Source organism: Martes martes (assembly GCF_963455335.1).
Source record: "Martes martes genome assembly, chromosome: 4".
NCBI classification, from domain to species: domain Eukaryota; kingdom Metazoa; phylum Chordata; class Mammalia; order Carnivora; family Mustelidae; genus Martes; species Martes martes.
Genome location: NC_137891.1, coordinates 98,857,514 through 98,883,126, shown reverse-complemented (window position 1 = coordinate 98,883,126; position 25,613 = coordinate 98,857,514). Strand labels below are relative to the sequence as shown.

The 25,613-nt window shown below is 56.3% G+C and overlaps 1 protein-coding gene across 2 annotated transcripts; it reads left to right on the top strand.

Annotated features, from left to right (window-relative positions):
• The first annotated feature begins 5,414 nt into the window (after window positions 1-5,414).
• On the top strand, window positions 5,415-24,881 carry CSF1 (colony stimulating factor 1). 2 transcript variants are annotated; one of them, XM_080799968.1, is made up of 9 exons: window positions 5,415-5,626; window positions 8,832-8,954; window positions 10,195-10,257; window positions 11,870-12,040; window positions 15,479-15,626; window positions 16,862-17,895; window positions 18,451-18,503; window positions 18,838-18,896; window positions 22,746-24,881. In XM_080799968.1, the coding sequence occupies exons 1-8, from the start codon at window positions 5,588-5,590 to the stop codon at window positions 18,881-18,883; spliced, it is 1,677 nt and encodes a 558-aa protein (XP_080656094.1). In that variant the 5' UTR covers window positions 5,415-5,587; the 3' UTR covers window positions 18,884-18,896; window positions 22,746-24,881. The 2 variants fall into 2 exon arrangements, with proteins under 2 accessions (XP_080656094.1, XP_080656095.1); XM_080799969.1 differs by having other exon boundaries at window positions 5,423-5,626; window positions 17,765-17,895.
• Window positions 24,882-25,613: the final 732 nt, after the last annotated feature.

Sequence of the window (25,613 nt, the reverse complement as noted above, 5' to 3'; positions counted from 1 at the left end):
AGTGCCCTCCTGACCGAAGGCTTCTCCCCCTTGCAGAGCACCTACCGTATTCCAGACAATATTCTAAGGATTGGACACATAATAACAGCTTTATAGAAGCCCTTTGAAGAAGATGCCATTATTATCCCCATTTTATAGGTGAGGAAAATGAGGCATAGAAAGGTTACGTAACCTACGTGGGGTCAGAGCGCTAGCAGGAGGCAGAGTCAAGTTTCGACCCAAGAAGTACAGCTATAGAACTGATCTCTTGCTCACCCCCCTCCACGGCTGCACTGGTGAGGGCTCCTCTGACTCATCCCCCTCCCTGGAGAACAGTGCACAGCACCTGCCGACAGGAAGACTTACCACCGGGCCCCTGGAGGGCCTACTGCTAGGCCCCTGGCTGCTCTCCTGGCCTGGAGTTTAGGGCTGCCACAGAGATGAGTGCTGTAGGCTGGAGTGGGAGTCACTCATGCCTCTCCTTCCCTCACACAGGGGAACCCTGGAAAGGCTTTCCCTCTCACACTCACGCCCCTGCTCCCAGGGTGGCTGGTTGTTGGGGGTGGGGAGGGTGGGGAAGGGTCGCGGGGAGCAGGACATCCAGCGCAGCCTGGCCCTCCAGTGAGGAAGGCTCCTCTTGGATTTCCCAGTCGGCCTCAGGCAAACCAACACAGAGAACCCAGGCAAGCAATCCCCTTAAATCACAGGGAGCGGAAGGAAGGGGTCCTTAGCCAGTGGTATCTGGCACCCAAACTCTTCCAACCCTCAGGCTCTTCTCTCTTCAGGTTTCTGACTCCCTGCAGTGACTTCCAGAAGTCAAGACGCTGGCCCTTGGGGCACCTGGGACCTTTTTGGGTCATGACTGGCCCTGCCATGTGTCGGACTGTCCCTGATGTCATTCAGCTGGCCTGGATGAGCACAGGACCCAGCATGCAACACGAGCTCAACAGTGACCGTTCTTATTGCATTAACAGATGAATACAGAGAGCGTAGGTTTTACTTCCTGTTTCCAGGTAATTCCTGGCCCCATTTGTTCTGAAGTCACACAGGACCAAAGATAGGAAGTGGGCCTGTGTGCTGTTTGGACACCAGCAGACATCTCATCCTCCTTGTGATTCTCTTTTTCCAATGAAGACTGGAACAAAATTTCCTTCTAGACATTTCCTCAGCTGAAGGGTTGTGACTCTAGGTGGGGTGGGGAGGGGCACTTGGGAAGCCCAAACTGGCTGTGGGTGGGTTGCTTAATTTCTAGATTCCATTGATCAGCTCTGAAGAGTTCATGAGAGCAGCCTGAGAGGGCCCATTGCTGCCCACATCCAGGAGATGGTGCCCAGCCTGTTCGTGGCAGGAAGCAGAGGGCAGAGCGGGGCCCCTGATCCAGACGGCCTCCCACCAGTGACTCCGGGTGGCATGCTATGACACCAGCACAGGTATTTCTCCAGCTTCACAGTCAAAGGGGATAGCAGGCTCTCCCCCCAGCCAGGTGAAGAGGGCTCTTAACATCTACCTCGGTAGTTTTCCACAAAGTGGGCTCTTGTTCATTTATCAAATACAAAGTCTTCATGGCAGAGGCCTGGGAAGCCAGCTGGCTGAGAGTTACCATTCCCATTGAACTGATGAGAAATCCTGCCAAAGATCCTTCCATTATGGCTGCTTTACCACATTTCGTGCCCCCCACCCAGCCTCTTAAAAGCAGGGAAGACATGTTTAGAAGGGCAGCCTAATGTGGGGCAGGACTGGAGATGGGATACCTAACCCGGTCAGCCCGGGGTCTTAACACCTTCTGGCCCTCAGGAGCACCTTGTCAGGAGCACGGGGGCAAGAAAGCAGTATTCCCTCTCTAGCGCCCAGCATCCAAGGCTGCTGCTATCCGCACACCCCTCCCCCCCACCAGCCACTTCCCAAAGAGCCATGGGGCCACACTGATGGAGGAAAGAAGGAGAGAGCGGAGGAAGGAAGGAGGGAGGAAGGATGGAAGGAGAAAGGGAGAAAAGGAGAAAGAAGGAAGAAAGGAGGAAGGAGGGGAGAGGAAGAGAGGGAGGGGGAGAAAGAAAGGGGCAGAAGAAAGAACCAGCAAGGAAGCCCATTGTGATGGAAGTCAGCTCCCTGGAAAGGATCTCAAGGGAATATTGCCTGTCAAGTAATTTCAAGGAAATGACATGTCAACGCCCAGCAAATGAGGCTTTCCTCCCACTTCCTGCCATCCACCTCCATTTCTCTTTTCAGCCTCTCTCCTCCCACCCTTGGTTCATCCCTCTGGTAAGCAGGGTCCCTCTCGTACTCCCTTCTGCCCTCCTCCAGGGTCAGCTGAGTGCTGCCCTCTTGATGATGCTGCATTAGGAAAGCATCGAAACCAAAATCTTGGATTGTTCCAAATTCCTCCATGCCTCCCCAGTGACCCAGCTCCGGACATGACTCCCCCGGAAGTCAGTGTGGAGAACGGCAGCAAATCTGACTGGGGAGAGCTCATGGGACCTGGGGCTGGTTCACTCTAGGCCTCACTCTTAAAGGCCTCACCCCAGACTACACCGACTTGTGCAGTCCTCTGGAGGAGGCACCTTTACCTGTCTGGGCCTTCATTTGCTCACTCAAGGCAACTGGGGATGCAAATGTTTCTAGTTTTGTGGTTCCAACACTCCCTGCCTGTGGCTGGGCACAGGCAGGCCTCCCCTGGTGTGAACAGCTAAGGAGCTGTGTGCACGTGGAATTATCCTTCTGGGTTAGCCCTGAGATCCAACAAGGCCTCGCCTGCCCGAGGTCTCCCAGGCAGATGGGCGGGGAGAGGGAGCAGGAGTATTGGCCCAGTGCGGGAAAGAGCACAGGAGATGCAGCCCAGGGGAGCCCATCAGGCACGTCATAAATAAGCTCCTCCAGCCTCGATTTCCCCGTGTCCTGTGGTAAAGCACATATGGAGTCAAGCAGAGTCACAGCCTCTCCTTTTAAGGAAACAGACATGAGACAGCTGTGAGTCTGGCTGTGGCATCCTGGTGATCCTGGGCCCTCCTGGTCCCTCTGCGGCTGGGGGCAGACAGAGCTTCCCAGCATCCCAAAGCCCGAGATTCCAAAGTGTTCTTTCATAACGAAGCATTTGTTCCATGCCGTCGCCTGCCCTAGAGACTTCCATGTGTCGCCCATTTGACCTCACAACCATTCCTTGGGGGAAAGGGCTTGCCATTGTCATTGCACAAATGGGGAAAGGAGGGCCCAGAAGAATTCAGGGCTTTGTGTAAAGTTACACCGCAAATGAGTGGCAGAGCTGGGACCGAAATCTGGCTCTGGACTCCCAAGTCCACTGCGCCACTGCTGTGTCATGGCTCACGGCCTCTGTGTGCGGACAGACAATAATAATAACAAGAATAACTACAACAGCAGGACTCACTCCCTTCGGGTCCTATGGGAAACACTTGCGCGTGCCGTCCCATTCAATCCTCACCACTTTGGCAAGAAAGGGAAATTAATGTCTAAGTGGCAGAGTCAGGGTTCAAACCTGGATATGCAAACAATTTCATCTGAGGGAGAACAGGGACTCGGGCTTGGGCCCACGGAGAGGACCGCTGCCTTCCTAGGAGCCTGAGCCAGGGCTGGGTGGTAAAGGAGGGAGCAAGTAAAATTTGACTTCCTTTCAACAAGCCAAGTGGTTTGTCTCCTCACATTACTTCCTCTAACCCGTTATCAGTTGTAAGCACTAGTGTGTTGTGTGGGGCTTTTTGTACAAGGGACATGTGACAAAGCACGCCTGGTGGAAGTAAACCCTTACCTCCTTCCTCTGGCTGGGCTCTGTCTCTTATCTTCCTTCCTCTAGGCTCTGAGGACCCACCACTGGCCAGCACTCCTAGCTCTTGACCGCTCCCAAGCCCCTGAAAGCAGGGACTCGTGGGCACGTCCATTATCATAGCCCCTGGGGGCCAGCACAGTGCATATCTGTTGAATGAATGAATTGCTCTCTACTGCCTCATTTGACTCAGTCACTGGGTACCTAGGGTGTGTTAGGCACTTGTTCTGAGGTAAGTGAGCAAAGGACCAGCCTGAAGGAAGTCTCAGTGAGAGCGGGGGCCCAATAAACCTACCAGTACTCCCTTAGATGCTTCTGAGAATGTGGTGGACAATGAATAATTGGCAACTTACCAGGGCCACCATGAAGGAAGGAGCCAAGGTGGGAATACAGAAATAGGAACCACTGGTCGGCCTGGGGAGTCAAAGAAGGCTTTGCTAGTGGTGGATGTGGTATTATTTCAGGCTTGAAGGATGAGGAGTTTGCCTTAGTGACGAGGAGGCGGGGGGGGGGGGCATTCCATGCAGAGGGACCATTGTAAGCAAGGGCACGAGGATGTAAAATTACCACTTAGGGTTGGAGCAAGCGACAAGAGATACGCCTTTGGGACCAGGCTTCATATCATGTATTTCCCAGGGGGTGAGGGTGGGTGGCCTCCCAAAGGGACAGAGACATCGAATCATGATGAATGCAAGAAAGAAAAGAAGCCTGAGGTTGGCATTATAATTAATAGGCTCATCCTATTAGGCTTCATTTAGTTCGCTCTCATGGAGAGACACAGTGTGATTAACCATCTCGGGAAATCCATTTCCAAAAGCATCAAGAGATATCTAGGGCCCAGGTACCAATCACCCCAGGTTTGGGCCATCAGGCAGGAGCACGGGTATCAGCCACCCAGCAGGTCAAGTGCTCCGAGTGTCTCCTGGCACAGAGCACAGCCTCGTGGCTCTGTGCCACAGGACACGGTCCCTCCCCTCCCAGGCCAGGTAGTGAGCCTCCCCGCCTGTACCCTGCCCCCAAATGAGATAGCCCGGCTGGGGCGGGCTGCCAGGGAAGAAGGGGACTGCTGCAAGCCGCTGACTCAAGCGCCACCAGGTTGCTGCCCCATGCACCACCCGGGGAGGCCCCAGGCTCCAGTGTTTGCCCCTGCTCTCAAACCATTTCCTGCTCAGATTTGGGAATTTTCAGTCCTGGAGGGAAAGTCCCTCGAGCGGAGTATTAGAAAGAGAGAGAGAGAGAGAGAGAGAGCGAGCGAGCGCACCGGATCTGCCTAAAGAGCGCGGAAGGAAAGAAAAGGAAAGGCTCGGTCCGGAGCGGGAGCGCGGGAGGGCGGGAGTCAGTGGAGCCCGCGTTGCTCTGCTGAGGGCTCCGGAGCTGAGCACAGAAAACAGGGCGACTGGGAGGACCACGGGGAAGACCGGCCCCGGGGGCGGGGGAGGGGAGACGGATGAGTGGGGGCTCTGGAGTGTGTCTGTGTCTGGGTTCTGTGGCAGTGCGCGCGCGCGCGTGCGCGCGTGTCTGTGTCTGTGTGTCGTGTGTGTGTGTGTGTGTGTGTGTGTGTGTGTGTGTGTGTATCTGTGTGTTTGGCGCCTATCCAAGGTGATTTCCCATAAACCACATGTCCCACAAGTCCGCTTAAAAGGCTGTGCCGAGGAGCTGGCCAGTGGAGCCGGCTGGTGGAAAGTGAAAGTTGCCTGGGTGCTCTCGGCGCCGCCGCCCGTTCTCCGCACCCCCCGGACGGCAGCGCGGCCCTCGGCCGGGGCGCGGGCTCTGCGGCGGCCAGCGAGCGAGCTAGCGAGGGCGGCCGACGCGCCCGGCCGGGACCCAGCTGCCCGTATGACCGCGCGGGGCGCCGCCGGGCGCTGCCCTCCCACGGTAAGCGGCGGCCGCGGGGCTGCGGGGGGCCGGCAGGGCTGAGGCGGGAGCGGGCGGCGTGGCGCGGCTCCTCGGAACCCATTACCCAGGCGCGCCGGCCGGCGACACTCCCCCGCGGAGACCGCGGGCTCCGGTCTCCTTCCCATCTTTGCGTCCTGGCTGCTTGAGGTCCCGGGCGCGCCGCGACTGAGCCCCCTGGCGCCCTGCAGCTGCTCCCGGGGCTGCGGTACTGCCCTGGAAAGGGGACGCTGCTCACCCCATTGCACCGAGGCGCACACTGAGCCACCCGCTGTCAGGAGAGAAGGGTTCGAAGCCAAGGCTCTTTGCCAGCTCCTTGGAAGCCCCTGCCTCTCTCTCCACTGACCGGACACCCCTAAGAGTCAGGGGCAAAGGCTGGGCGCTCAGTGTGGCGCCTCCGCAGCCGGTATCTTCCCCGTGGGCCACGCACATGCTTCAGACCCTGCTTGGGGGGAGTGGGCGCTTCTGAGTGGGGGAAGTTCAGGGGTCAGCCGGCTTACAGAATGCCAAGGCCTGTGCCCAGGAACCTGCTGGCAGAGGAAGGAGCTGGGCAAGCCTCTACTTGTTCCAGGGAGCAGGCAGGAGCTACTGGGGACTTGGGTGGCTGGATCAAGTCTGTTTGGCAGGGAACGGGACTCCTGAGGTTTCTGGGACTAGTTCTGAACCTTTTCATTGCAAAATCTGGTTCAGTCAGCTGGGGAGATCCTGGTCTTAGAGGGGGCAGAGGAAGGTGGAAGGAGGGTTTGGTGGCGCAGAACCCTGGGTGTGCTAAGGGCTGCTCAGGGCTGCACAGGGGAATGTCTGGACGCAACTGCAGGCACTAGCGGGGTATCTCCTAGAAAGTGCAGGGTGGCAGTGTCAATGAACGATAAGGTGGTCTCTGGGTGGGTTTGCTTCTGCGGAGCCCTAGAGGAGAACGGGAAGAGAAACCTGACTGGGAGAGAAGCAGACATATTTGGAGGGGAATGGAAAGGAATCGCAGGTGGGGTTGAGATGGAAGGGGAAGAGCACATCCATCCCCAGAGGGAGGAAGAGCCCAGCTGAGGGAGAGGAGGCAGGGCTGGGAGGGGACATCGTAGAAGGGGAGCTGATAGGCAACAAGACAAAGATAAGGGCTGGAGGGAGACCATGAAGAAGGCTAAGGTGGAGAGAGCAGGGGGGCTGGTTTTAGACAGGAGCAGCCAGAGGTCCGGTCCAGCTGAGGTCCCTCCAGGGCCCTTGTTGATAAGGAGGAAGGGACAGGTGATGCTGGTCAGTGGGTCTGAGAGATGTCTGGGCCTGCCGCAAAGGGCAAAGGTGCCTTCATGGCTCTCCCAGAGGCTGAGGCGTGAAGGTGGGAGGAAGAATGGAGGGGGAGAAGAGCCTGCCCAGCCACATTCAAGCTGAACCAGAGTGTTAACCCTTGGGTGCCCATCCGGCTCATCCTCTGAGGCAAAACTGGGACCCCAGGGGCAGGGGTGGGGGTCCTTTTGGGCCACCTTCAAAGTCAGCTTCCCACGTGGTGGCTGCAGTCTTCCCACACCAGTCCCTGAAATAGCTCTGAAAGCCAGGCGGCATCAAGATCTTGAAGTACCTGTGGCAAGGTTGTCTTCCTGAGTATCTCCTTTCCCACGGGCTCTTTCCTCCATACCATGCAAAACCGGGGGCTCAGAACCTCAGTGGCAGCCAGCCTGGGACGGAGACACAGCTTCTGCATGGCCCCGTTTCCAGTGGGTCCTGAACTGAAGGTTTCGGAAGGCCTGGGCAACCGTTCCCCCCCAGGGCTACCTCTTCAACTGCCCAACAGAGCCCGAAGTCCCCCCATGACTGTCCTCCCTCTTCTCTACTCTCCCTCCCCCAGATCAGGCCAGGACCCTCAGCCTTTACTGAATGACATTGGGCCATCCCGGGCCTCTGCCCTCCAGACCTCCCCTTCCTTCTCTCTGCCATCAACTTCTCCCCATTTCTCAAGGCCTCACTGAGGCCTCCCTTCTGTGCACCCTCCCTGGTAGCCCAGCCAGGGCCTCTCCTCCCTGGTAGGAGCTAACAAGCTTTTGGACTTGTAGTTATATGTAAATCAGCATGTCGTTGTTGTAGGCTGTTTCATAGCCTCCTTGTTTTTCCAATGTGCTGTTTATTTGCAGTATTTGTCTCATCATTTGGGTTTCTGAGGCAGAGCCCAGAGCCCAGGAAAGTGCCAGCTCTCACCCCACCCTGACAGCATTTCCCTGAATCTGGGGACATCAGCTGCCAGGAGGCAACCTTGAGCTGGGGGGAAGAAGGCTCAAGAATCCTGCTGCCTCTGGCTGGAGAAGGGGAGATCTGGGCCAGGGAGAGGGTTGAGAGGACCTCGGAGAGGAGGAGGGAGAGAGGAAGGAAGGGGGAATGACGGAGTATCAGGGGCTAGTTCCATCACTCTGAGGGTGAGCAGCTCCCAGGCCAGGTGGGCACTGAAGGAGGGAGAGATCTCAGAACACTTCCTGGTCATGATCAGAGCTGGCTGGCTGGATATAGAGCCTGATGGGGTTCCAAGGGGTAGGGATGGCCTAGGGCTGGCACGGCTGCCTCTGATTAAGCAGTTGGGCTCCTTTGGACACACACACACACACACACACACACACACAGAGCTCCAAAATGTCTCCGGCATGGGATAAGTTCCCAGTGAAACTGAGTTTGGGGCCCTGGTTTTTCCAGTAGCAGAGCCAGTCCTGGGTGGAATCAGGTGGGAGGAAGGGCTGGGCCCAGGGGAAATGTCTCCAACTTGAAGTCTGGAGTGGGTGCATGAAAGTGAACCTGAGAGGAGTGGGCAACCCAAAAGTTCTCTAGTTTGTGTTCGATGTTGCAGGGACACAGCAATGAGCAGGTGCTAGTCCTGCACTGGAGGACTTGCCCGTGTAATTGAAATTTAGGCAGGTAGGAACACTTCCCAGGTCCTAGTGAAAAGTTCAGTGCATCGTCAGGCTTGGCCTGGGTGAATCTGGGCAGGCTTCTTGGAGGAGGTGACGTGTGGGTAGTTGTCAAGGGAGTGCAAGACTGCGCATGCCAGTTAGGAAATCCTGAGAAAGCTGGATTTGGGAAACACTGCATCCTGGGGCTTTGTAGTCTGGAATACTGTGGGTATGAGGTCCTTGTTTTTTCCCTCCCGGCAGGGCATGGGGGTTCCTAGGGAGACGGAAAGCTGGGAGTAATGATGCACTGTCTATTACAGACATGGCTGACACCCCTGCTTCTGCTGGTCTGTCTCCTGGTGAGAGGGAGTATTACCGAGGAGGCGTCGGAGCACTGTAGCCACATGATTGGGAACGGACACCTGCAATTCCTCCAGCAGCTGGTGAGTACGCGGCAGTGCCTGTCTACTTTCTCCCCTCTGGGGAAACCGAGGCAGGAGCCAGGGAACAGGGTCCAAGGCAAGGGTTGCAGGCAGAGAAGCACAGCTGAGCAGGCTGTGATTCATGGCTCCTGTCTAGCTCCACTGATGCTCTCCTCATTGACCTTCTCAGTGTCAGGGCGTCTGACCCACACCCAACCCTGAAGCCCTCCGTGACTCTGCCTGCAGGCAATGGACTGGGTGGACTTCCAGCTTTTGCCCGAGTTGATGATTGCCTGGAAGGTCACCCCTGGATTCAGAAGTGGTTGGTGAGCCCGGATCTCCCTCAGTGAGAGAAAGCATCTCCAGGGAGCCAGCCCAGTCTGCCTGCTGTGTCCAAATGTGGGCCCGGACTCGTGGGCTCCCAGACATGCTGCCAGCCTGGCATCAGGGCCACAGCCAGATGTGGAGAGAGGGGAGGCTCCTGCCTCACTCCCAGCCCTCCACCTTCCCTTTCCTGGCTCTGGACTGAACCCTAGAGCTGGGAAGTACTGCACACCCAGGCCACCATGAAGGAGGCTGTGCCTTATTCTAATTGGGCTGGCAGAGAGGTTCCCAATTCCAAATGTGGTTCAGCCAGGCAGAATCAGGTTACCATCATGGCTGCTGTCCTGCTCAGAAGAGAATTTACCATCCCTTGGGCTAGCCAGGCAGGGTGGAGTACCACTTGCTGAGGCTGGCTCCGGCTCCGGGGCCTGTAGGCTGGGCCTGCTACCTTTCTCACCTCTATGCTTTCCCTCTTGCATGTAGCTACTGCAGCTGTCCCAGCTGGACCAAGAACCACAGCATTCTCTGAGGCTTAGAATGCTCTGGGGGCCAAGGAGGGCTTTCAGGACATCTAGCCCCAACCCCTATAGATCTCGAATCCCCAGAGCTTGTCTAGCCTATGCTTGAATTCCTGCCACGACAGGGAGCTTACTACCTGTCATGGAAGATTAGGCCCTAGATCCTCTTAGAGAGTTCGTCCTTATAACTAATAGCTGTTTGTTAGATTTGATGGAGTGGGAGGTGGAAGGAGGAGACTTCTTGTTCTTCTACAGCCCAGCCTGGGCCTGTGGGAGGCCCAAGTCTTTCCCCTTGGCTCTGTCTTTCCCAGCATAGTCGGTGGGGAGGCAGAGGAGGATCAAAACTCCAGTTCTCATTCTTAGGCCAGCTCAAGTGAGCTGCAGACACCCAGCCACCACTGGCCTACTCTCTCTTACAGATTGATAGTCAGATGGAGACTTCCTGCCAGATTGCCTTTGAGTTTGTAGACCAGGAGCAGTTGGTGAGTTATGGTTATTTACAAGGCCCATGTGCCGGCCCTCTGTGTGCTTCCCAAGGTGGGTATATGTAGGAACTTGAAGGGAGGAGAAATCCCGTAATTGGGCAGGGAGAGGGTGGGAGGATCGCTGGTGCTCCATCCTGGGGTGCCAGGGTCCAGGGCTGAACAAGGTCCAGGCCTCGAGTCCCCTGCAGCTCCCTTCTCCTGGCCCTGGCACCTATCAAGCTCTTCTGTGTGCTAGGTACTTTCTCATTTAATCCTGATAATACAACTATGTGACATGCTGATCTTGGTTATTGTCCTCAGAGAGGTTAAGGGAGCACAGCTACTGAGTGGTGAAGGCCTGATCTGAACCCGGGCAGGCTGGCTCTAAGGGCCTGAGGCAAACCAATATGACTTCTGGGTCACATGCTTTCCTTAAGGATGTCATTTCCATCCAACAGACAGAGCAGCAGCCAGGGAGTCAGTCCAGCCCTTTCCCTCTTCCTCCTACCCCACACCCAGCCAGCCACCAAGGGCTGCTGGTTCCACCTCCCAGCAGCTCTGAGTTCTGCCCCAGCCTCACCCAATCAGTTGCTTGGACAGTTTCCCGAGCCTCCTAAGAGGCCTCGGGGCTTCTAATGCACGCATCACCCCACCAGTAGGAGGAGCTCTCAGAACTCCAACCTATTATCTTCATTTCTCTCTCCCTAACCTGGCAGGGCCCCCTCACTCCAGGAGAAAGCCCAGGTTGGTCAGCTTGGGGTTTACACCACACAGTCCCACCCACTGCCCTGGTCGCCTGCCTCCTCTGGCCTCCGGGCCTTTGCACAAGCTTTTCCTGTACCTGTGAGGCCTTTCCAACTGCTCCCACCCCACCCCTTGGGTCACATCCTCTCATCTTTGTGCTTCACACAAAATCACTGTGATGTGCCCAGAAGTTGCTCCCATCTCTGAGCTTCTGCTCACCCGACCCATACACACGTCTGTCAGAACTGGAGACCACATCAGGGCCCAAAGAATCACCTCAGTATTTCACTCCCTCCCTCACACCTTAACAAGCCTAGCAAATTTCTTCTGCTAGGAATCAATGGGACTGGGTCCTAGGAATACAGAGCCAAAGCAGAATCTCCATTGAAGCAACCGCCATCTCTCAGGGAGACAAAACACTGAGGTTATTCTTTGGGCCCTCAGATGGTCTTTAGTTCCCCTGTGGCCTGGAGGATTAGAAGGAGCCACCTGGTAACGGACTTGTGAAAGCAAGCCAAAAGAGAGACAGAAACACGGAGCATTCCCCCAGAACCCACCCTACACATGCACACCCATTCTGATTAAAGCCTCATCTTCCAGAAATACGAGGCTGTGTCTGATCAGAAGCCCATGCATGTCTTTCCCTCTACCCCAGTTCCTAGCAGTTCCAGATCCCAGACACAGAGCATGAAAGAGCAGCTGGGGTCAGCGCCCCCCTTCGAACTGGAGTGGCATGGCCCTCCCTCAAGGGCAGGCCCCCTCAGGGCCAGGTGTAGGGTAGGCTGCAGCTCTCGGTCAGCCAGGGATGAGGGCACCTGCCACAGAGCCTGGGTGGGTTCCCAGACCACATTAGCCAGACCATAAACTCCAGGTTCTCGTTTTCCAGAAAGATCCTGTGTGCTACCTTAAGAAGGCATTTTTCCTGATGCAAGACATCATGGAGGACACCATGCGCTTCAAAGACAATACTCCCAATGCCAACGTCATCGTGAAGCTCCAGGAACTGTCTCTGAGGCTTAAGAGCTGCTTCACCAAGGACTATGAAGAGCAGGACAAGGTAGGAGTGTTCTGGAGCCGGGAGCTTGGAGTGAGAGCAGAGGGCGACTTTGGTGGTCCCACGCCTGCCCAGATACACAGAGGGTGTCCCCATGCCTCCCCTGCTCTCCCGCCACCCCGGGTCATTGCTCACTCACGCTCTCATTCATGGATTCACCCCACACACCTCTGCTAAGGACTTGCCAGGTGGGAGACACAGTGCTAGGCCTTGACGATGTCATCGATGTCATCATGAGCAAGAACAGCATGGTTCACACCCTCATGGGGCTAATGGTCAGGGGAGGCTGACGACCATTAAACAATGACAAATAAATAGCATTATGAAGCATGAGGACCATTCATTCATCCAACAAATAGTCACTGCATGCCTGTTGCATGCCAATTACCGGTCTGGACACTGGGAAACAGCTGGGATCAAACCAGACAAAAACCCTTGCATGCAGGGAGCTTATGTCTAGGGGAGGGGATGAGACAGTTAACAAAACGTATGAGTAAAATATGGGGGACATAGGGTGGCAATGACCAGGCAAGGGAAGGTCTGAAGGAGGTGGGGGAAGGAGCCGTGAAGGGGGCCTCCCTGGGGCTCTGAGAGACAAAGGGCAGTCTCATTTAAAAAGGGAGGTGGTGGGGAAGAAGGGAAGAAGAAGGCTTCTGAGTAAGAGAATATTCATTTGAGGTCCAAAGAGGAGTAAGAGTTAGGAGGCAGTGAGGCTGGTCAGAACATTCCAGAACAGAGAAGGCTACACACCAAGCCCTGAGGTCGGCTACACGCACATTCAGGAGCCCAACCGGTAGTCACCAGAGCCAAGGCGTGGAAGAGACAGAGAGAGGGGAGGAGGTGGGAGCCAGCAGGGGCGCACCGGGGGTCTTATAGACATGGGATGTTGTCTGACGTGTGAGGGGCGCCCTGGTGAACAGGAAGTGACTGAAAGGAACTGTGAGGCGGGTTTGGTAGCCCTGCGGAGAGGGGACTGCAGGGGGCAGGAATGGAGGCTGGGAGGCCAACAGGGGGCACAAGTCGTCCCAGAGATCCTAGAGGCTTGGACTAGGGAGCTGCAGAACTTGTGAAATGGGGAAAATCAGTAGGCAGAGTAGCCTTGGGGGAAGACCAGGAGCTCAGTTTGGGGAACACAACCCCGAGATGCTTGTGAAACAGCTGAGCAGAAATGTGGAGCAGACAGCTGGGGCTTGAGTTGGGCCACCACGATGCACACGAAGGAGGGGGCAGCAAGGATGTCATGCATGAGGCCAGGAGATGGTAGGACAGGGCCCCGGAACCCCACCCTCAGAAGCCAGGTAGGCACAGCACCTGATGAGGAGACTGGGAAGGAGCAGACTGAGGGGTGGGAGGAAAATGAGGGGACTGATTTCACTGGACCCATGGAGAAGGGGGTCTCAAGATGGAATGAGTAGTTGCCTTTATCAAATGGGGTTGAAAAGTCCAAGCAAGACCAGGGTAGGAGAGCGTCCGATGGGTCTAGGAGTGTGCAGCTGCCACCGGAGGTGGGTACCAATGGGTGAACACAGAGGAAGTAGAGGCCGCCCCGTAGAGGAGCTCAGCTCCACAAGGGCCCAGAAAAAGGGAGAGGTTGCCAGAGGGAGTGTGGGGTTGCAGGAGGAACCCTTTTTTCCGAGAGGTATTGAAGCCGGGGTGTTCCACCATTAAAGTTCATACGTATCCCTTGGAGAGCTTGCTTAAATTCCAGATTCCCAGGATGCACCCCTAGAAAGTCTGATTCACTGGGTCTGTGGACAGGCCTGGGAATCTGCATTTTCACCAGCCACCCACCCTGCACATGGCCTAGATCCAGTGTGGAAGCAGTGGTGGCGGGGAAGCCTTGAGGGAGGAGGGAGCCTTTGAGGCTAGAGGAGCCGGTATGCTGAGGGGAAGGCTGGTGCGGGGATCAGAGCCCCTGAGGAGATAAGGCACAGTCTCTGTTTCATAAGTGGGCAGCCGGACCTTCTGTTGGATGGCTGCTGTCTTCTCTAGGAAGCCTGAGGTGAGGTATGAAGGAGACGAAGGTTTACATAGAAGGGCGAGAGAGCGCCAGCGTCCCTCTTTCTTACCGCAGCCCTGGTGGGGAGGCTGGAAAGGATGATGGTTCTGACTTTAGAGAGGAGGAAAGGAGCCCAAACTCGATAGTCTGCTCCAGCAGTGAGTGGAGGAGCTGAATGATGGTCTTCTCATGCCTGTGTTCATTCATTCATCCCTTGGGTCACCATCTCCCCAGGTCCTACTGTACACAGGTCATGGGCATTCAGAGATGGCATTGAGGACCTCAGAGTTAAGCTTACAGTTCTCCCCCATGCACCTGGGGGTAAGGGAAAACTTGGTATTTGGAACTCATCGGCAAGTAGGCCACCGATGAACCCATAGGCCTGTGTGGCATCATCTGGGGTGAGAGGAGAGGTGAGTCCAGGACAGTCTTGAGGAATGCCGGAATTTATAAATCAGCTGGAGGATGGGAGCCTGGTAAGGAGACTGAGGAGCAGCTCAAGAGGTGGGAAGAAAGCCAGAAGTGTGTAAAGCGAGCTCCAGTGGGTGTGGGGAACCTGGCTCCTACAAGCAGAATAGAAAAGAACAGCTCAACAGACAGGACTGGGGGTAGCTTCAGCCCTCCTTCCAAGGCATACCAGTGCTAAAGAAGGAACCAAGTCCTCATGGCCTGCTCCACACCACAGCATGATGACCCTTTTAAAACTTAAGTCTGATCATGCCACCGTGACCCATCTCCCCGCAGCCCCTCGGATGTTTTGTCTTTGCTCTGTGGATCAAGTTAACAGTTTCCGACATGGCTAACCAGGGCCTGCAGGACCCGGCCCTTGCTGACCTCTCTCAGTTGCATCTGTTGTTGCACCTTCTTCCTAGATGGCCTTCCTGTATCCACTGCAGCCATCTTTCAGTCTTTGGACATTTCAGGCTCTCTCCTGCCCCAGGACCTTTGCACAGTCTGTTCTCACCACGTGGACAGCTTTCTCCAACCCCGCCTCCTTTCCTGGGTGACTCTTGCTCCTTTTTCCATTGGTTCCATGGGAAAATTCCCCTGAACCCTCATTTAGTTCCACTTGTTGTAATATTCTCACATCATTCCGCACTTCTCCATGTGACTCACTGCACTTGTAACAGTGCATTTAAGACCAATGACTTGCTGGACTCAGTGTCCAACTCAGCCACCAACCATGTCTCTGGTGTTCGTTGCCTGATTCCCAGGTAATTGTCACATGCCTGGCACACAGATATATGTTAAATAGATCTGCAAATAAATGACGTATCTCAAGATCTCAGGACTGATTCCACCGCAGACTAGGGGCAAGGGGAAGGAGAAAATGAAAGAGAAAAAGGAGACAGATGTGAGAAAGGCCAGGGGAGTTTGGCAAACAAGCTAGAGACATAGACCAATGCTCATCCTCACCAAGGGGGGCCCTGCTGTCTTTCCAGGCCTGCGTCAGAACTTTCTATGAGACACCCCTGCAGTTGCTGGAAAAGATCAAGAATGTCTTTAATGAAACAAAGACTCTCCTGAAAAAGGACTGGAACATTTTCAGCAAGAACTGCAACAACAGCTTTGCTAAGTGCTCCAGCCAAGGTCAGCACCGAAAAGGCCAGTGAGTGCAGGACAAGGGGAGGAGGGGGGGCAACAGAGCAGGGATTGGGAGGTGAGACATGGGGCCTGAGGGAGGCCGGAGGGAGGCTGGAGGGACCCTGGGGAGGCAGCCTGGCTGCTACACGTGCTCCTGTGTGTGCAGATGTGCTTTCCTTGTGTACATATGTGGCTTCCTGTGCCTCTGGGTGGGCCTGGGCACATGTCTTTTCCGACATGTGTGTGCATGCACACCAACTATGTCTGCATGTGGAAGCATTGAGAAGGATCATGCTGGTGGCTGTACGATTAGGGCAAGGGAAAGGGGCCCCCCTCGGAGAGCGCTGCAGGCTTGGAGGCTTTCCCCACCAGCTCTGCAGGCTGGCTGAACGTACAGGGGGTTCCGTGGAGAGACCGAGGCTCCATCTGGGACCCAGGGCCTTGCGCCAGGAGCCCTGCTGTGAACCACCAGGATACCCTGGCTCCAGAAGTCCCCAGGACGCCTTAAGTGTCCCCTCAAGGGAAAAGGCTGGATTTGAAGTCTGAGCATCGTTCAGAAGCTCCCAGTGCAGGCCCAGCCGCACACATGTGTATCGTGCGTGTCCTCGTCTCTGCATCCCATGTCACTTGTGCCCTCCTACATTCAACCTTGCTCCCTGAGGCAGGGCCTGAGGCCCTGCGACCTGCCAGTGGCCAAGTCCAGTCTCGTTGCTTCAATCCCAAGGCCTCAAGTACTGGCCGTGTTCCAGCCCCAGCTAGTTCCCGCCCATGGCTTTGGCTATGTGGCCCCTGGCCGTGCACGAAACTGCCTAGCTGCTTTCCAATCGACACTGTCTATGGGACTTGGGGGTGACTTGGGTTAGTCCTGGAGGCCGCTGCTCCACTTCCTGGCTAGCTGCTGCTTAATCCTGGCTTGGCACCTAGCCGGCTGGAACTTCAGGAAAGGCTGTTCCCTGGTCTTCCCTGCCCCCGGCCCCCGATCTGTGTCTCTACACCCACTCTTTGCTCTCTGCCTGTGAGACCCTGCAGTCTGTACCTTCACTGCCTGAGGCCTGTGTCCTAAGCTCTGGCTCCAGTCCTGTCCTCTCCTCTGCCCCAGCGCTGAATTAGGGGGTGAGGGACCGCCCCTGGACCCATATCCCCCTCTCGACCCCCTCCCCCACCCGGGAAAGCTGTGCTGGAGGCTGGTGACTCTATCTCCTCCCCGTCTTTCTCTCTCCCTCTCTCTGTGGTTCTTTCAGGTGTGGTGACCAAGCCTGATTGCAACTGCCTGTACCCCAAAGCCACCCCTAGCAGTGACCTGGCCTCTGTCTCCCCTCAGCAGCCCCCTGCCCCCTCCATGGCCCCTATGGCTGGCTTGACCCGGGCTGATTCTGAGGGGACAGAGGGCAGCTCCCTCTTGCCCAGTGAGCAGCCCCTTCGCACAGTGGACCTGGACCTAGGAAGTGCCAAGCAGCGACCACCCAGGAGCACCTGCCAGAGCTTTGAATCTCCGGAGCCCCCAGGGGTGGGGGCCAGCCCCGTCGGAGAGTCATCTCAGCTCCAGCCTTCTGTCGGGGCCCCCGACCTGGGGATGGAGGACACTCTTAACTCTGCGTTGGGCACCAACTGGACCCTGGAAGAGGCCTCCGGAGAGGCTAGTGAGGGTCCCGTACCCCAAGGGGCAGAGCTTTCTTCCTCCAGGCTGGAAGGAGGCAGATTCCAGGCCGAGACGACCGCCAGGCCCAGTGACCTCTTGTCAGCACCTTTTCCCCTGTCCTACTCAGCCAGGAGCCAGCAGCCAGAGGACATGACTGGCATTCCCCTGCCCATGGTGGGCCCTGCAAGATCCGCTGGCCAGGCCCAGAGTCACACACCTGAGAAGACAGACCGTCCATCTGCCCCACCCAGAGACCACCAGGAGCCAAGCTCTGCCAGGACCCCGTCACGGCCGCCACGAGGCCTCAGCAATCCCTCAGCCCTCTCTGCACCCCCAAAGCTTTCCAGAAGGCACTCTTGGGGCCATGTGCTGCCCCTCGGGGAGTTGGAGGGCAGAAGGAGCACCAGGGATCGAAGGAGCCCCACAGAGCTGGAAGGAAGACGAGCAAGTGAGGGGGCAGCCAGGGCCCCCGCCCCTTTTAACTCCATTCCTTTGACTGACACAGGCCATGAGAGGCAGAAGGAGAGACACTCTGACCCTCAGCTCCCTCGGTTTACCTTCCACCTGCTGGTGCCCAGCATCGTCCTGGTCCTGCTGGCCGTCGGTGGCCTCCTGTTCTACAGGCGGAGACGGCGGGTAAGGAGAGGCCCCAAGAGAGGAGGGCAGCTCATGGGGGAGGGGCACAATCTGGGGGGAGGAGCAGGTCAGAGGATTATTGGGCCCTGCTGGATTCCTCAGGCGCCAAGATGCGGGCCCAACTGAACACAGAAGATAAGAGGTTGAAATGGAGTGTTTCTTAAAAAATGCGAGAAACCCAAGCTTATAAAGTCAACGGGAAGGGACGGGGAGAGAATATTCTTGGGCCAAGAATGGGAAGAGAACCCACATGTGAGGGGAGCTGGCCAAGTAAAGTGCTATGAGGGTAGGACGTTTGGAAGTTCTGCGGAGCCTGGGCCCAGGGGCCCCCCGGGATAGGAAGCAGCCAGCCTGGGCAGAAGAGAGGGTGAGACCCAGCAGGGAGCCCTCAGAAATCTCTCCAGGCCCGTGGCTCATCCCCACATCTGGGTAGCTGGGGGGACTTTGATAACTAACTCATCAACTCCCCTGGGCACCCCTGCCTGGGGGTGAGGCACAGTTCCCACATCAGTCCCCAGCTCCTCAGTGAACCTGCTCTTTGCTGTCTGTCCCCAGAGCCATCGAGAGCCTCAGACAATGGATTCTCCCATGGAGCGACCAGAGGGCAGGTGAGAGTTTCCACGGGGTGGGGATGCTCTGGAAGGCACGGGGTAGGGGGGTGTGTCTTGGCATCTGTCTCCTTTCTAGACCTGGGGGTGACTTTCTTTCACTTGCTCTGAGGAAGTGGAGCAGGATGGGAGGCGGAGAGGAGGAAGGGCGTTTCTTCTTTACCAGATATCTGGGATTTTTCCTGATTTCTTCTTAGGGCTAGGCAGTTCTGGGTCTTCTGAATCTGAGAGGGCTGGAGCACATGTCTGGGAGGGTTGGGGGACACACTTAAGGGGTTCCCTCACTCCTCAGCCTCCGCTGAAGTCTTATACCAGCCCTATGCTCTGCCTGCAGCCCCCTGACCCAGGATGAGGACAGACAGGTGGAACTGCCCGTGTAGAGGGGTCTCTAAGGTAAGACTCTGATTTGGATCTCTCTCCACCCCTTAAAATGAGCTACCCCTTTTCCAATCATCCGACCTTGGGGATACCACCAACTCTCCCAAGGCCGGGCCACACTTAACTTCCACCCCTCCTACTCCCTTTTCCATCCATCACCAGATCCTGCCAACTGTCTCCTTTCGGGAATCCTCGGGTCTTCCCCCCTCCCCCTCCCTGCCCCCCAGTCTGAGCCAGGCACTATTACCCGTGCATCGGGTTATTATTTCTGTATTTGCTTTTTAGTCTTGCTGCCACTCTTCATTCCAGAGCAGCCAAAATCTTGTGTAAAGTCTTTACCCTCCTGGGGAATTTGCACTGCTACCCACTTCAGGCTCCCAGGCTCCTCCAGCAGCTGGCCCTAACACCCACCTTTCACCAGCTTCCTATCGGCCTGCACCCTAGTTGACCCTTCTCCCCAGTCAAGATCATTTCTATGTCCCTGCTTTAGATTCATGGAGCCACAGAACCTTAGTCTTGGAAAGGCTCTTAGAGGTCATTTGGCCAGCATCCCCCACCATGGGGGTCTTCCCTCTTCGCCCCCGACAGGGGATCAGCCAGCTGCTGGGCCCGTGCTCCCAATCCCAGCCAAGCTCCCTGTCATCTCCCAGGAGCGCTGGGAGGAGGTCCTTCCTCCAGGGAGCTTCCCTGCTCCCTCCATCATGGTTCTCCCTCCTCTTCTCATGAGAGCCCTCCAGTGTCTCAAGTCTGCTATCCATATCCCCTTAAAGAATTCTCTAAGCTGAGTGTGGCCAAGTGCCTCAAACGTTCCTTATATGATATGGTTTTCAGACCCCTCACCATCCTGGTCGCCCTCCTTTGGACACACTCATTTGTCAATGTCCCTCTGAAAATAGGGCCCGCAGCCCTGGACATGGTGCATCAGATGTTGTCTACCAAGTACAGTGGGACTGTTACCTTCCTTGATCTGGACGGTATTCTTCTATTTGCACAGATTCATATTGCATTAGTGGGTTTTCTGCTTTGTTTTTTAATAGCTGCATCGTGCTATTGTCCTGTGTTGAGCTTGTGCTCTGTTAAAACCCCAAATTCCATTTCCCATAAACCTCTGTCAAGCCAGGCCTTCTTTCCCTTACGTGGACAGCTTCGTTTTTTCAACCCGGGTGCAGGAGTTTCTGTGTGTCCTTGTAGAAACCATCTCGTTGGTTTCTGCCCAGCACCTGAGCCCATGGAAATAGTTTTAAATCCTCATTCTGTCTTCCTAGCCCTCCCAAGTGTGTCCCCTGCACGTTGAGGAGTGCCTTCTGTTGTCCTCACCCACGTTGTTGATAAAGATGTGATCCTTATCGTTCCTCGGCCTTGGCTCCCTGATTCCAGGCAGCCCCCCGACCCCGCCACCTCCCATTTTTCCAGACTGACTTCCCCACCCCCTGCCTGCTCTTCAGTTCCTACCCCTCAGCCCTTCTGTATTTGGTTCATATTATATCAATTTGCACTTATTTGGATGTTGTTTTTATACATTTTCAAACCTTCTTCCGTGTGTGTATATATAGTCCATATCCCTAAGAAGGCTGTGAGCCCCTTGAGGTCAGGGACTGTGTCTTCTACTTTTTTTGTCATTTTCTTCTGTCCCATGTTCTAATACAGAGAGGCCTTCTCCATACTTGTCACAAACTCAATAAATGTGGCCTGGTTGGCTTAAGTGTTGACTCACCACCTGAGCCTGGCCGGTTGTCTCTAACCAACCGGTCTTCTGGGTGACCTGTTAGCCAGCTAACTAATAGACTCTGACAGACTGACTGACCAGCTGGTGAGGTGACTTTGACTGACCAACTGACTAGCTGGTAACTGCTTAACTGGCTGGTTGTTGATCAGTGAGCTGACTGGTTGATTGACTAGCTAGCTGGCTAATAGCCTGATCTGCTGACTGACTGGCCGGCTGGCTGACGAGCTGGGGTAACCCATTCGGGCTTCTCGTTACACCCCATGCCAAGAGCAAGTGAGCACCTTAGGACTTTCCCATGTGTACAGTGACAGGTCTGGGCCACTCCTCAACAGGAAAGGGACCTAACAAGCACTCAAAATCAGGAAAGTCTATTTAGAAAAAAAGCGGGAAGCTAGGGCGCCTGGGTGGCTCAGTGGGTTAAAGCCTCTGCCTTCGGCTCAGGTCATAATCTCAGGGTCCTGGGATCGAGCCCCACATCGGGCTCTCTGCTCAGCGGAGAGCCTGCTTCCCCCTCTCTCTGCCTGCCTCTCTGCCTGCTTGTGATCTCTCTCTCTGTCAAATAAATAAATAAAATCTTAAAAAAAAAAAAAGAAAAAAGAAAAAAGCGGGAAGCAACACATCTGGAACCCCGGGGTCCCCCTTGTTGGTGGGGTAGGCTAAGATGGGTGAGCGGATCAGACGGGACACGGGCAGGGCTGTGAGGCTAGCCCAGACCCCCTCAGGACTGGGAAAGCAGAAGAGGGACCAAGGACCCTGGAGCCTTCATGGCCCAAGGCTACACCTCCCTCTGACTGGTTGCCAGCCTCCCCGCTTAGTCCTGACCTTCCGCATCATCTCCTCTGTACTCTTTCTCTGTTTTCCCTGCCTGCCTGCTCTCAGGCCCTGACAAGCTTTCCCCCTTCCTCCCCTCAAAATCTCACTGGGAGAGGGAACCCAGGGTAGGGGCCATATCCAGACCCCGCTTGGATCGGTAGGTCCAGCCCAGGCCCTAGGAGCCATAGGAGACTCAGGGCCCATCCGTAGGGTACCTACCACTCTGACAAAGAGAGAGGAAAAAACACAGGCAGAGAGACTGATAGAGGGATGCTCAGAAAGAAAACACAGACCCCAATCCCTCCACTCCAAGGAACGAGGACACAGGGGCAGTGGAGCTCACCCACTTGGTCCTTCTTCCCTCCTAGCTCCAGCAGGACCTGTGGCCCAGCTGTATCCAGCAAGGCTCATTTCCATTTTATGGTTCTCCCTTCTTCCCTCTCCAGATCATGGGAATGGGCTGGGAGCCAGAAGCTGTGGTCCCATCTGCCCTCCTCGTCCATCATGGACTTTGCCAGTAGGGCCTATGGATGGTCAGGGAGGGAAGCTCCACACAGGATCCAAAGTCAAACTGTTGGATAGGGTCCAGGGGATTTCTGCTCTGGGAACAAAGCGTTCCAAGGATGCTGGGCAAGGGAGTACGATGGGGGTGGGGTTGGAGGGAGCAGGGCCTCGGCTCCCATGGATGGTGCGGGGAGGCAAGTCCCTCAGCCCATCGGGAAGGAGGCTGGGTGGCCTAGGGGTTAGCATGCCAAGTGGCAAAATGGGAGTTCCCTTGTTCCGGAACTGTCTCTGGTTCTTCCTCTTCATTACCCATGACCTGCTGTCCAGAGTAACACGTGTGATGACCCTCGGTGATGAATGGTGTAGGGTATAACTCTTTGCTAGAGTTAGCTGGAATCACCCTTCATTCCTTGGCCCAAGACCAATGAGATGGTCTTATCTGAAAAGGGGTCTAAGGATCCTCTAGTGCCTCCTTCCCTCCCCGTCAGCCTCTACCACTCGAGCAGTGGCCAACACCCTCCCCCGGCCCTGCTTAAGCCTCTACCAGGCCCCATTACCTCCCCCTGTGGTCCCTGGTTCCCCAGGAGGAGGTAGGAGGTGAGGCCAGTCTGGCCAGAGGCTTGGGCCACTGCCAGGAAAAGCGGCCTTGTCCCTTGCGGTGTCTGGGGTGGCTGGGAAGGCGAGGGAGCGGACAGATGGAAGTCTTGCCTGCAGCATGGCCACGAGCCCACAGGAACGCTATGCCTCCCCCACTCATGTCCTCAGTGACCCCTCCCTCCACTCCCACTCAGCTGACTGGCCTTTCTTTCTCTCCCCTACAGCTGGGCACGTAGGATAGTCTCTCCACGGGAGAGATGTGATGGGGGTGTCCACCACCCCTCCCCGCAAGCTGTTCTCCTGGGAATGTGACCTGCCCACCACAAGAGCTCCTGCCTGCCAGGACTAGACCAGAGCAGCGAGGCTGGGGTCCCTCTGCCCTCGACCCTCAGACTCTGGACTGACTACGAGAGGGCTGGAGGATGCCCCCCACGCTGCTAATGTTTATCGTGGGCCCTGGAGGCTCCCATTCACTAGAGGAAGGCTGGGAAGCCCAGCTGAGGACCCTCTGTGCCTCAGGGACCGTGTCCTCCTCCCACTCCCCTCCAAGCCACACCTGGGCCAGGGACCCAGATGCCCAAAGGACGTGGGAGAGCAGGATGGGCGCTGAGGAATGGAAGAGCCTTGGTGCCCAGAGGACTGCCTGGTGCCAAGGGATCCCAACACCGACAAGCAGGGACTTGTCTCCGGAGAGAGAAGCATGAGCTCGGCAGGGCGGGCCAGCGTCGGCTAGATTTCCCGTCAAGATGTGCAGCCCAAAAGCCGGGAAGAGAAGGCCTCTGGGCCTGCCGGGTTCGTGCAGACAGTCTGGAGGGTGCCTACACCCTCCGCTTGCCCAGGTGTCCTTTGCTGGTTGCCAGGTGGAGAGGGGAGGTCAACCCTGCCCTCGGGACCTATCTGGCTTGGCTCCAAGGCCAAGGGGAAGAGCCAGCTCCGGCGTCTGCCCCACCTTCCCTCCAGCTCTGCCAGAGCTTCTCCGGGAGGCCGCGCAGAGGCTCCCCTCCTGAAGGAAGCCATTGCACTGTGAATACTGAACCTGCCTGCTGAACAGCCCGCCCTGTCCATCCCTGTGAGCGAACGTCCGTCCATCCTCCCGCCCCTCCAGCCTCCTGCCAGCAGCCTGCGCCTAGTGCCCGAGCTGGCCTTGTGTGTCGACTGAGGGAGCCCCTAAGCCCCTGACCTTCTGCTGACCGAGGCTTCAACTCCCCAGGGCAGGAGAAACGCCTGGGCCTCCAGCCGGAGCTGGTCTTCAGGCTGCATCCTTGTTGTTGTTCGCAGGTTTCTGCGTCTTGCACTTTGACATTCCCAAGAGGGAAGTGACTAGTGGGAGGGAGGACAGAGGCAGACCCCCCACCCCTGGGGAAAGGCTGCAGGGGACGCTCTCACTGAAATTGGGTCTTCGCAGTTATGGGTATGCCGAGGTGGTTGGGGGAGGGGGTCTGCACCCAGACCCTGCCACCTGGTCTCCTTTCCCATACCAAGCCCCGGCCCCATCACAGCGGCAAGCCTGCGCCGACCTCACAGCATGGCACCCAGGTCCCATCCTCTTCCCACCCTATCTTTCCCCACCCAGGTAGGCAGTGATTTCCCCAGCTGTTGCCCCTCCACTATCTCTCTGACCAGGCCAGCCAGGGTGGGAGAGAGACCAGGCATCCACTTCCAAGTCTGCCTAGAGGGCTTCAGCTTCTTGGGCCAGCCCACAGCCACTGCTCTGAGAGCTGGCAGGAGGTGTCAGGGCCGTTGATCACCCCGCCTTGGTCCCTTTGTGCTGCTGTGCCCCTCCTCTCCTGCTGTCCTGGGCCCACCAGTGAGAGATCCTGGCCTTCCTGGCCTCTGGGTGGGGGCCCATGAACTTTTCTTCCTGTCCTCAAAAGTGGGGGTCTCCTGCCCGTACCCCCCCCCGCCCCTGCCCTGCTGCTCTCGGCTGAAGGAAGGGCAGCGGGGAGCTTGCTCTGTGGGGCTCCTACTAGTCACAGACTCTATATTTGATGCTAGAAAATATGTATTTAAAAGTGAAAGGGAAAAAAAAAAACACAGAAAAAAAGGCATTCCTCCCCCACCCCAAACGTATAGTATTTTAAAAGTGAAGAAAGCAAATCCAGCCCATTGCAGAAGCTCTTTGTGGGCGTTTGGTGACACAGGTGTGGGAAGGCCCCCAGACCTCTGGGAGCCCCACCCCCGGCTACCTGCACAGGAATCCTTTCATTGAGAAAGCTGAGAGGGAACATTGGCTCACACACTGTGAGATTTTGTTTTTATACTTGGAAGTGGTGAATTATTTTATATAAAGTCATTTAAATATCTATTTAAAAAATAGGAAGCTGCTTATATATTTAATAATAAAAGAAGTGCACAAGCTGCCATGTGTGAGTCATGGGAAAAGTGCTTTTGGGGTGTGGGGGGAAAACAGGGGTGGGCGGGCAGCAGCTGCTGGGTGAGCCCCAGCTCAGAAAGCTTTTTCCAGGATACATGGGGAAAGAGGGTTGTCTCCAAGCTGCAGTCTTGTTACCAAAACCTCCTGCATCATTGCTGTCCCAAACACATTCACTGGCATATCTGTTTAATGGGAAAGTAGACAGAAACCAGCCAAACCTCAGGCCTGGCCCGTGGCCCCTGCTCCAGCCCAGCCTCGCCCAGCCTGGGAAAATTGCTGGTTGGGCTCTGTCCAAGGGCCCCAGGCCTGCAAGGACCAGGCTCCTTGACACCGACCCTAGCTTTCCCCTGCTCTCCAGGGGCAGGTGGCTGCGGCCTCGAAGGGCTCAGGTGGATGAGTGCTGCCTCCACTAGGGAGTGGGTGAGGCTGGCAGGGGGAGAGTCGGCAGGTCTCTTTTGAGACCCTTTGTGAAGGGTCTTAGGGCCTGATCCTCTCATTGGGCACTGTGGCCTGGAGGGGTCAACGGGTGTTGGGAAAGGCCAGGGTGACTGAAGGCCCAGCACAGCCCAGACACTTACCCTAAGTAGCCCTGTGAAACCAGGCCCTCCCTACCCGTGAGATGCAGCAGACAAGATTTCAGACCGGTAGTTCTCAACCCCTGCTCACCTGAGAGTCACTTGAGTTGTTTCCCCAAAAAGCCCCACCCTAGATCAAGAAA

Coding starts and splice junctions, on each gene's coding strand:
- CSF1 (XM_080799968.1), top strand. CDS start 5,588: ATGACCGCGCGGGGCGCCGCCGGGCGCTGCCCTCCCACG. Junction 17,896..18,450: donor TCTACAGGCGGAGACGGCGG/GTAAGGAGAGGC, acceptor GTCTGTCCCCAG/AGCCATCGAGAGCCTCAGAC. Junction 18,504..18,837: donor ATGGAGCGACCAGAGGGCAG/GTGAGAGTTTCC, acceptor CTCTGCCTGCAG/CCCCCTGACCCAGGATGAGG.